We start from the raw sequence: 12,012 nt of genomic DNA on the forward strand, positions 1-12,012 counted from the left end.
ACCCAATAGTCTAAGAAAGCCATACTGCCTAAAGTAAAACCATTTTATTTGGGGCACTCAAGGAAAAGACATACCTAGTATAATATATACATGGTTCTTTTTCCTGCCTAGTTTGCTTTAGTTGGAAGAAAATGAAACAAATGTTTCAAAATAATAACTTTACATGTGTTTTTATTCTTTGTCTAAGTAGATCACATTAGTATGCTGTGCCATAATAAAACATATAATGTCTGCTTGTAGGTAGGCAATTTCATGGCTTATTTGCTACACCAGAAAACTTGAAGACTTTATTGGCACATCTTGTACATGCTTTCATGACTTAAATTATCTCATATTATATGTATATTTATATATATTATAGTTTGGTATTCTATGCTGTGCATGCATTATGAAGCCATAATACCATACAGACCAATGGATTTGCTGTTTCTTTAATTGGCATTATTATTAAATGTACATTCTTTTAAAAGTACGTTTTAATTAAATACATTCATTCACATATAAACAGTAGACAAATTTCCCACTATCTACGATTTCTTAGCATGCAAATCTTAAAAATCTTCTCAGCAAAGTTGCACAGTATCACAAACATGCTACACATTTTTTTTAAAGGTCATGTTTAGAAAAACTTCATAAACCAGAAAAATTCTATGCATTCTCAAAAATTTGTAGGGTGGACCAATGTTAGCTAAATGGAGGTAAAAGAGTAGAGAGCAGATTATCACCAGTCATTTTTTGAAAGAATGTGGACTTGCAAAAGATAACTCCTAAGGTTTAATATCACTTTTGGTAGTCACATAAGGAATAACTACAGAAGTTTAATGGAAGCTCTTCTTGACATTTGACCTTAGACATCAAAATATACAGAATTTTATTGTCATTACATTATCCATTTACATTTATAATATTCAATTACTATTTGTATCCTTTAAGTATTGTCAATTCACAAATCCCTCTTTTTTTGTATACAGAATAAATAAATGCATTCTTGGTTTTTCTATTTTTGTTGTTTGGAAATAAATTTCCTTCATTTGCTTTGAATTTTTAAAATATTCTTATGACAATGTTTTTAACCCAAACTTAACCTTTTGACTGCACTAAAGTATTTTACTCTTTTAAATAACATTAAACTATAATATATAAGGTATCTACTAGTTTAAATACTTGGGATTTTCTGTTTTATTCAATCACTTAGAATGTGCAAAGTTCTCAAAGATAGGTGACTTTAAAAAATCAATTGCCATTCTATATATATTAGCTTAATTTTAATTTTTAAATAATAACAGATTTTTTAAATACTTTATTTTTCAAAAGCAATATATATGTACCTTTGGAAACCTAAAGTTAATCCCTAAAGGTATAAATTTTTATTGTATGTTTTATTTTGTTTAATGATTAGTTTTAAATAAAAAAGCAGTCTGATGACTGGGAAAATCAAGTCATATAATACCAGAATTCACTATGTTTTGTTGGTGATTACTAAAGAACTTGTACATTTTTAAAAGGCCCTAAAATTCATATTAGAAATTTAAGGGAGCCTGGCAGTGGTGGCTCATGCCTTCAATTCCAGCCCTTGGGAGACAGAGACGGGCAGATTCCTGTGAGTTCGAGGCCAAAATCTACAGAGTGACTTTCAGGATAGGCTCCAAAGCTACAACAGAAAAATCTTTTCTCAAAAATCAAAACAAAAAAAATGAAAAATATAAATTGAAAATAGATTTTCACCAGGCAATGGTGGTGCATGCCTTTAATCCCAGTGCCCAACACTCAGGAGGCAGTGGCAGGCAGATCTCTGTGTGTTCGAGGCCAGCCTGGTCTACAAGTGCTAGTTTCAGGACAGGTTTCAAAACTACAGAGGAACCCTGTCACAAAGCAAACAAACAAACAAACAACCCCAAAAAACAAAACAAAACAAAAAATAATAATAAAAGAAATTTAAGGAAAAGACCTTTTCCCTGTTAAATAAGACATATTTTTAAAAATTGACTTTGATTTTTGAGGATCAAAGTACTTATAGTTTTGTTTTTACAGTACAAGAATTAGAAGGCCAGTCTTAGTGGTACACTGCTTTAATCATAACACTCTGGCAATGGAGGTAGGTGGATTTCTGTGAGTTCAAGTCCACCCAGGACTTTGTAAAGAGTGCTGGGTCTGTTAGGGCTATGAGAGTGTAACTTAAAGAAAAGATATTCAGAAATATGACTGGAGGTTTGAGAGATGACTCAGTGCATAAGACCACTTGATGATCTTGTAGATGACCTGGTTTGAGTTCCCAGTAACCACATGGTGGTTCATAACCATCTGCAATTCTAGTCCCCAAAGATGCAAAGGTCTTCTCTGATCCCTATAAACACTAGGCACACATTTGATACACTACACACACACACATGTTGAAAAGAAATTCAAACACATAAATTAAAATAAATTTATTCTTATAAAGCAAGAATTATAAGCTTTAGTATTAGGACTGCTTCAGGAACTTTTATTTTCTCATTTGCTTTTATACCTAGAGTATTTCTAAATAGTGATGACATGCTGAAACTATGTAAGATACACTAACTGTCCCGAGTGTCTAAGAAATAATTTGTTACAGCATGTTTCAATAGATGTAAATAATAGTATTAATGTATGCATATTAAATAATTTCAGATGAGCAAGTACTATTTACACAGGAATTGCTATGATTATGTATTTCAGCACAGAAGTAAGAGTTTGTGAAATCTGATTGGTCTTCATATAGCATGTCATTAATGTATACAAAGTGTTGTTCTACAAATATTTTTTGAGTTATGTCAATCATTACAGGACTTACATTCATGACATACTTTTCAATCAAATGTTGAATAATCATAGAAACATGTTATGATAAAATGACAAGGATCATAGATAAAATCTTAACACTTAAAGGAGGATATTTTAACTCCAAAATCATTATAAACAATAGAAGTATTTTCTTTGTTCTCAATTACAATTCCATGTGCTATTTAAAATCTCATTTATTTGATTAAAGCCTGAGAAGAGAAATAAAAAGTAACCAAATGGAAGGGTAGCTCTCATGTTATTAATGCACTCATTAATAGTTTGTGGAAACTGAATTTTTATTGTTAACCACAATTTTTATTATATATCTTAGTCATTTATTGACACTTTTCTAATTGTTCTCTTAAATTAGATGGTTTATTTACATGTAAGATGGTATTTAATCCAATTCTAGCTTCCCAATTAAAGAAATTATTATTGCTTCCACCTGCTTAAGCTAAATGTTTCACTTACATGTATTTTTCTATTTTCCTAAGTCGTTGGTAATAAATAAAAAGTACTACATGTTAAGTCACCTGCATGAAAATGTATTCCCTTCCCCCAAATTTTTATGATGATAGTGTATAATCATAAAGGAATATTCTTAATTTTCTTCACCATGGGCATCTTTAAAATTTGTCCAAGTAACAGCTTTGAAAACTTAGACAAAACAAAACTTGAATTAAACAGTCAATTTTTAACTAACTAATTTTACCAAACACATTTTTTTTCTCAGAAATCCTGTGCTATAAGCTTTATAAAACCCTTGGCAACATTGTTATTCTTTGGAAGTCTATTATGAGTAATCAAAACAATCATAAGAAGGAAAATATCATCAGATGTTTCTATTCAAATAAAGATTACATATAACATATTTTCCTCACGGTTTTCAGCTATTGAAGCTTCAATTTTTTCATGTGGTTACATAGATCCTCAATATTTCTATTCTAGCTGTTCCTATAAGTATGTAATTTTACCTGAAATTCATAAAGGCTGATCTTTAGAATACAGTAACATTTCAAATTACAAGTTGCAAAATCATGCATGACTTTTTTATTGTTTTTACTTCCTGGAACTCTTCCTTGATTTGTATTGGACCTAAGTTTTTTAAAGTATCAGGTTAAAAGTGATGTCTTGTGCTTATAACTATGACTTTAAAATGATATTTGGGGCTGAAGTTATGTCTCAGTGGGTAAGATCACTGGCTTCTCTTCCAGAGCACCAGGGTTCAATTCATTTTATATATTATTATAGATTCAATAATATAAACTAGGTTCATCAATCACGAAAATTATCTTTCTCTGATTTCTTTTCCATATAACTTTAGATGCATAATAACTGCTCAAAGTGTTCAAACATTTGGTGACATATCTAACTATTGTGTGTTTTAATTATCTGGATGATTTAATTCTTACACATTAAAGAAGTTTTTTTTTGTCAAACTCATAATGTATATTTCCAGAAAAAAAAAGATGTACAGCACAGTAGATTTTACAAATTTTTAAAAACGTAGAATCAAAAATATTATCCAATTTTCATATTAAGGAAAATTATGAAGTTCCTAACACACACACACACACACACACACACACACACACACACACACACACGTGTGTGTGTGTGTGTGTATTAAAAGTTGAATGAGATACAATGCAAAACAAAAATATAAGTTATTTATTTTTGTAGAAAAGTGTGCACATCTAATAAAAAGATATAAAAGGGTATACACATACTAAAATTGAGAATGAATTTCTTCAGTAATGTCTATAAGGTTCACGATTATATTTATGTATTACATTTATAATCAATAAATCAGTGATTTTCATTTTGAAAATATTATAGTATGTATATACACCTACAATTGAATATCATTACATAGAAATATCCAATTTTCATTTTATGGTCAAAAAATTTTAAAATTGTGCACTTTTTATGCTGTTAATGAAAATGAAAATTCTTCTGTAAAGCAAAAAAACAAACAATGGACAAGAGACATCAAACATGTTCTTGTGACTGAATCTGTCTTATGAGTGAATTATATAGTCTAAGAAAGTTATTTAAGTTAAATACAATTTGATTAGTTTTCTGATTTTCAAAATGCTTATTCTGATGTTAAGAGTTATATGGATTAAAAGATTAAAGTGAGGAGAAGAGGTTACTGCAATGAAACGTGGAGAATTTTTATCTTAGAAATTGTATTGCACATGAAGAAGCTGCAGAATAATTTTTTTGGTTCCTAATGTTTGGAAACAGCACGTTTTGTTTTAAACGTTTTCAAGGAGCAAAGGATAATCTTTTGGAGTTAATAATGCTTATATAATGGATGGAGAATTATGACCTATTCAAGAAAAAAAAATCTTCCTTAATTATATAACTGTCAATCTTTGCACATGATATATTCAAGGTTAACAAGAAACAACAGGTCATTAGTTTTTCAGCAGCAGTGTATAAAATGTTTAAAGGGAAAAAAATGTTAGTGTAATATTAAATATTCTTTCTATTTAACATAGTCTACCTGTAGGTATGAATTATATACATTTAGAAAAACAGCTATTAAGGATGCTTCTTAGAATATCATCAAATATTAAATATTGTGGAAAATATTTTAAGTCACCATCAGATTTTGAATAGATATTTATAAATGTAACAGTTTTCTAAAAATACCAACTGCAAAACAAGAGCATGACATTAATAATAGCATTTTCCAATACTTCTTCAAAGATACTAACAAATCAGTAGAATGCTCCCAATATATTTATAAAGGAATAATAATACAAATAAATAAGATATACTATTCATAAAATTTAAAAAGAATATTCCTTTTAAATCATAATTTAAAATGAGATTATGGATCAATTTAAGTGTCTCATATGCATTTTCCCCTCCTTTAATGACTTCTCTAAAAAGCAAGTTGTGACTTTTCACTTTGTCAGAATCAGAAATAAGAACAATGCTAATAATATTTTCATGGTAGTAATTACAATATCATTATTAAAATAAAGACAGAAATATAATCAACTGGCTCCTTTATGCAATTCATAAAAATTAAGAGGAATAAATTTTATTCTACAATTTACTAAGGATAAAGATTATGTAAAGAATTCAGACAACTGACAATTTTATATTTGAAAATTATGTTCTTCACTATAACGAAAAAGATTTTCTCTGTACACTTGCCAAAATAAGTTTTTACACGCACACACAAAAATAAAATAACAAAGACAAAACAAAAGAAAACAAAAATCTGTGAATTGACAGAAATAACCCCCTATTACAAAGATGCTCAACTAAGTAGGTAACAGCTAAAGGCTAAACAAAATGATCATTGTGATTCTCACCACCTGCCCCTTGCTTGGCCCAGAGTGACATTTAGTGGTTTAGAGCCTACTACACGACCATTCATCTCATCTACTGCTTTGGTAGCTTCTTCAAAAGAAGAGAAGCAGACAACACCAAACCCTTTGCCTTGTTCCACTTCCATCATCACTTTGGCTCGACTAATTGATCCAAATGAAGAAAATTCTTTCTTCAGTTTTTCATCATCGATGGTCTCATCCAGGTTCTTAATATAGATGGGCACTCCTAGAGGCCTATTTTTTTCTTTTAATTTTAGCCTTTCAAATCTCCGCCTTAACTCAGCCAGGCGTTCAATTTTTTTCTGTGCTCTCCCTACATGTAGGACTTTCCCGTCTATTGACTTGCCATTCAGGTCTAGCACAGCTTTTTGGGCAGCTTCATGTGTCCCATATCTTACAAATCCAAAGCCTTTAGATTTTCCACTGGCATCTCTTATTACTTTAACACTCTCAGTTGGACCATATTCACTGAAGAGTTCCTTTAGTTTTTCATCATCCATGTCATCTCCAAAATTTTTCACGAAAACATTGGTAAATGTTGCTCTATCCCTTGTTCTGACTTCAGCTGCTCTCTCTTCAGGAAATTTGAATCGGCCCACATACACCTGACGGTTGTTGAGCCGAACTCCGTTCATGTGCCATATAGCCCTATTGGCAGCAGCAAGGCTATCAAAGTGGACATAGGCATAACCCTTAGAGCCATTGTCATCACATACAACTTTACAGGAAAGAATGTTCCCAAAAGCAGAAAATAAATAAAACAGGGCCCTATTGTCTATGGATTTATCCAAGTTTTTGATGAATATATTTCCAACTCCAGACTTTCTTAAGCGGTCATCTGGCTGTGACCACATGAGGCGAAATGGTTTACCATTAATTAAATCAAAATTCATTGTGTTCAAGGCCCACTCAGCATCCGCAGGAAAGCGGAAGTTAACATAACCATAACCCAGGGGCTTGCGGGTCACGGGGTCACGGCAGATTCTAGTGAAGCGTAGAGGGCCAGCAGGTCTGAACTTCTTATAGAGCATGTCCTCTGTGACATCAGGGGCCAAGTCACCCACATACAGGGCAGCCTTGAGGTACTTCTTTTTCTTGCCAGCAGTATTAGGTTCCCCACTCCCCATCTCTGAGCACTTAGAAGAAGCTCTCTTGGGAGAGGGGGAGGAGGCGCCTTTCTCTAATCTAGGGGCCAAACAGCTGTTCTTGAACAGAAACAAGCCAAGGCAGGCGAAGGGAAGCTAAAAGAAGACTCAGATCACTGTTGAGGCTGAGAAAATGAAGTTCAGAAACAGCTGGTCAGCAGGCTCAGAACAAATGCATCAGACAAAAAGGCAACCCCAAAAGCAATCTGGTCTCCCGAAGAGGACTTAGAATTTTCACCCCTTCAGATTTCAAATTGCTTTCAAACGCCTGCATTAAGAACACAATAGCCCCTTCCCGGTTAAAATTAAAGAAATCACCAAGAATCTGGCTGGCTCCCCACATCTAGCTTTGTCAACAGAGGCCTCGCGACTGGCTTTCTGAAAAAAAAAAAAAAAAAAAAAAAAAAAAGGCCTCCAGCTCCTGTAGATTTAAAAGGCCTGCAACCCCTGCAGGTCCAAGTGTATGTATTCCTCTGCCAGCCAGGGTCAGGCTGGCTAGGTGCTCACTAAGGCCTTTCTGCATTCAGCGTCTGCGAAAGGACACACAAGGCAGGCTGCTAGGAGCGGATTACACAGAGAGACAGACACACAGACACACGCGTGGGGAACCGGAGACCGCCCAGATCCCCAAGATGCCCACTGGGTACGGACCGAGTGAGGCGCGGTGATTTCTGCAGCCTGAGGCTCTCGGCAGGTCCGGAGGGACTGACTGGCAGCCACGCTGTGGGTCAGCTCTGACGCAGGGCGGATCTAGACAGATGTGGGCGGAGTCAGCAGCAGAGGAGGGCAGACGCGCCAAGGGCAGACCCAGTGAGGACAGAGGGACAAGGATTGCTTCATACAGTACAGAACAACCAAGGGCCAAAGAGACTAAGATCTTGCAGCTGTGCTGTGCTAGGGAGGGCAGAAGGGACACTGGGAAACCCGGAACCTTGCTAAGTAACTTCCCCTGCATGCTTGAAAAAGAGATTCAGAGAGAGAGAGAGAGAGAGAGAGAGAGAGAGAGAGAGAGAGAGAGAGAGAGAGAGAGAGAGAGAGAGCGAGCAAGATTGTGTTTAGATTTGTCTTTATCAAAGTTTACTTGTTTATTATTGTATTTAAGCATAGTTTCTAATTCTCACTTTAACGTGATTAAAAGTGGTTATAACCAATGTAGCAAGAACACATGGGGGTTTTTTTGTTTTGTTTTTGACAAATTCTCTTCTGAGGAGTAGGGTTTGTGTTGGGAAAGAAGACACAGGTTACAAACTTAATTCAGTACACTAGAAACTCAAGAGTTGATAGCTTTCCTGGATTTCAAGTGCTAAATGTTCACTGGGTCAAAAAGAACACAGAGAAGAGCTTGGCTTTGTTCCTTATTAATCCTATATCATGGTAGAATTATTCTCAGGAAGTAGGGAGATTTTTTTTTCTTTGCTCCAGTGATATTAAGGTTTTAATGGCTGGAAAGCCATAAAATGGCATTTAATGTTACATAGTGACAAAAAAAAAAAAAAACTTGATTTTTTTTTAGCAGCATTTGGGTTGAATAATTTAAAAGTCACAGTATAAAAGTTGAAAAAAGTGTATAAAATCATATAATTAACATTCTAAGATAAGGTAAGGATATCAGGACAAGGGTGCTTTCTAAAATTAATTATAAATATTAATGTGAATTATCAAGTTTAAAGCATTACTAAGAAGTACGTTGCTATATCTATCTATGTATCTATCATATGTCTACCTATCTATCAATGAAATGGTGGTATTGTGGTACTAAATATTGAATCTAAAGCCTTAAGCACTGTAAACAAAACAGGTTTAAATGAATTTTTAATTGTATTTGTGTCTCTAAATGTTACTTTTTTATTTTAAATTATTTAACAAAACTAATGGCAGATAATGTGGTATGATACATCTGTAATGACAGAACTATGAAGTGGATAACAAGTTGAAGGCTAGCCAGATACACTTATCAAGACATTCGGTCATCTTTCATCAAGGGAACCGTTCTTTGCAATAGATGGAGACTGGCACAGAAAACCTCAACCAATAAAAATGTGCAGTTTTGGAGCCCAATCCTAATAGAGTCATCTACAAAACATGATTGTAACTAAAACTCTAGGAACATTGCAGAAGATGGAGTGGAAAGATTGTAAGAGCCAGAGGACTTGAGAATTTGCTGTAAGATTGTGTGTCATACCAATATCTGAAGCTACATTTAAAAAGTCTCAACAAAATTGATGCTATAATGTGAGTAGAATGAGGGTGATGCCATTGGACATGTCAAACTGGATGGGGAAAACCCACAGTTGCCTAAACTCTACACAGAACTATAAATAACCCAGAAAAGCTGGCATCCTGAATTATGTATTCCCAACGGGGAAAACATAGCAATTGGTGTTCCAGTGCCTAAGAGACAGCCCTGAAAGCATATATACATAAACATCATAAGAAAAGATAATATTGAGAAATGTATATATAAATACATAAAAAAGGCATGAAATAATAATTATTGATAAAAGAGGCCAGGTATTTGAGATAGAGTGGGGAAGGGTATTGGGGAGGTTTTGTAGGGGGGGAAATGGAAGGAAGAAATGTAATAATTAAATTATAACCAAAAAATAAGAAAAATGAAATTCAAAGCAAACCAAATAATGTATATATATTTATTTGCACAATGTAAATGACATGAAAAATTTTATATAACAATTATCACATTCAAATTACCACACATCTTGACTTCATATTTTAATTATACCCAGTTGGTTTATAATACATTTAAACATATGCAATTTAATACACATGCAGTTGTTTTGTAAAAATTATGCAGTTGTAATGTCTTCACAATTCTGCCTCTTTGGAGTTTTATATATTTTGAGTAAATTTCTTTTCTTTCTTAATGCTTTTTTTTCTATCTTTCTCTTTCTTTCTTTCTTTCTTTCTTTCTTTCTTTCTTTCTTTCTTTCTTTCTTTCTTTCTTTCTTTGCTTCTTGCATTTTCAATAAGGGTTTATCTGGGTGTCCTGGGACTTGCTTTGTAGACCAGGCTGACTTCAAACTCACTGAGATCCAACAGCCTCGGCCTCCCAAGAACTGGAACTAAAGGCATGCACCACTACCACCAAATTATTTCTCATATGCCTTAAAATAGGGTAAGGAGAGAAGCAACTGGAAGATATTCTCAATAAACTATTATTTGCTGAACATGAAAATTAACTTTCTTATAGTGTAATAAGAAAACATAATATGTGATTATGAACTTTGAGTTAATATTATTTCACTTTGATGTAGTAGAAGAAATAAAATCATTAATTTATGAAATTAATGAAATCATTAATTCTTAAAATGTAACATGATGCTTTATATTTACTTTTAATTATAGTAATGCACAAATAAAATTTATCACTTAAACAATTTAAGTAGCCCAATCACATCCACATCATTTTCAGTCATCTTGGAAATCCCTAAAACTCTGTCTTCTTTAAAAACTAAACTGAGTAATATTTAATTTACCTATTTAGGTGACTTTTAAAACATTAATTCCTTTCTCTTTTGTTTGACATTAAAATTGTTTTTAATTATTTCACAGTCATGACACATGATACTTCAATGAACATAATTATTTGGTGTGGGAGGTCCTTCTGTCTTTGTGTTGTTTTTCTTGGTTAATGAATAAAGAAACTGCCTTGGCCTATTGATAGGGAAAAACTTAGGTAGGCTAGGAAGACAGAACTGAATGCTGGGAGGAAGACGGGCAGAGTCAGGAGACACCATGGATCTGCTACCAGAGTCAGATATACAGAATCTTTTCTGGTAGACCACCACCTCATGGTGATATACAGATTAATAGAAATGGGTTAAATTAAGATGTATGACTTAGCAAATAAGAAGCTAGCGCTAATGGGCCAAGCAGTGATTTAAATAATACAGTTTCTGTGTGATATCAGGGCTGGGCTACTGGGACAAGCAAGCAGTCTCCTTGCAACAATTATCTATATAGCTTTATATGTATTGCTTTCTGTTTGTATCAAGTAAATTGTTAGTAACAAGAATTGCTCAATTAAGTTAATGGACATGGGAAATTTTAAATATTAATGTGTATTATCAAATATTTGTCAATGTTATGGTGATTTACTTATTTTGCAAAAATGAAAATATGATAAAATGAATTATTTCTAGAAAAGTAGGAGTCACCAAATCTGTCTCTAAAGAACTGATATAAAGCCACTTACAATGATTAAATGTACACTAAGAAAAAAATCACTAGATTTTAAAAATTATTCAGAATAATGAAAAACAAACTGTGAAATTCATGCCCAATCATAATTAAACTTTAACACATGTTGATTCAATTAACTGCATACATATAAAGAGGTGAAAAAATAACAGGGTGTTATATGAATTACAGTTAATTACTACATAGCAAACATAGAGATGTGGATATGGTATGGGAAAATGAAAACTGACAATTCAGAAAGTCAAAACAAAGCAAAGCAACAACACCAATAAAACATATTCTAGACACTGAAAAACCATAATTTAGTATCATATATTTCTTTTCTGGCTATATATTAATAATATATTGTATGACTTTCTGAGAGTCCCTGCTGGTTGGAAGTTGCAATCTGCCATGGCCTGACATCTCTCTCCAAGCTTGGCAACATGAAGCAGCTCTCTCTACCCCATATACACCCAACCATGCACTCTCCCTCAAGAAGTTTCCCTTTTCTC

The 12,012-nt window shown here is 33.2% G+C and overlaps 1 protein-coding gene across 1 annotated transcript; it reads right to left on the minus strand.

The window, feature by feature from the left end:
• Positions 1 to 6,133: 6,133 nt before the first annotated feature.
• LOC121440326 (polyadenylate-binding protein 5) lies at positions 6,134 to 7,387 on the minus strand. Its single transcript, XM_041641143.1, has one exon. The coding sequence runs from the start codon at positions 7,280 to 7,282 to the stop codon at positions 6,134 to 6,136; it is 1,149 nt and encodes a 382-aa protein (XP_041497077.1). The 5' UTR covers positions 7,283 to 7,387.
• Positions 7,388 to 12,012: the final 4,625 nt, after the last annotated feature.

The sequence above is a fragment of the Microtus oregoni genome, unplaced genomic scaffold (assembly GCF_018167655.1).
Source record: "Microtus oregoni isolate MIOR12 unplaced genomic scaffold, Mior012 000067F_002, whole genome shotgun sequence".
Classification (NCBI taxonomy): Eukaryota; Metazoa; Chordata; class Mammalia; order Rodentia; family Cricetidae; genus Microtus; species Microtus oregoni.

What these genes read in the sequence shown, in the direction of transcription:
- LOC121440326 (XM_041641143.1), bottom strand. Translation starts at nt 7,282, where the DNA reads ATGGGGAGTGGGGAACCTAATACTGCTGGCAAGAAAAAGAAGTACCTC.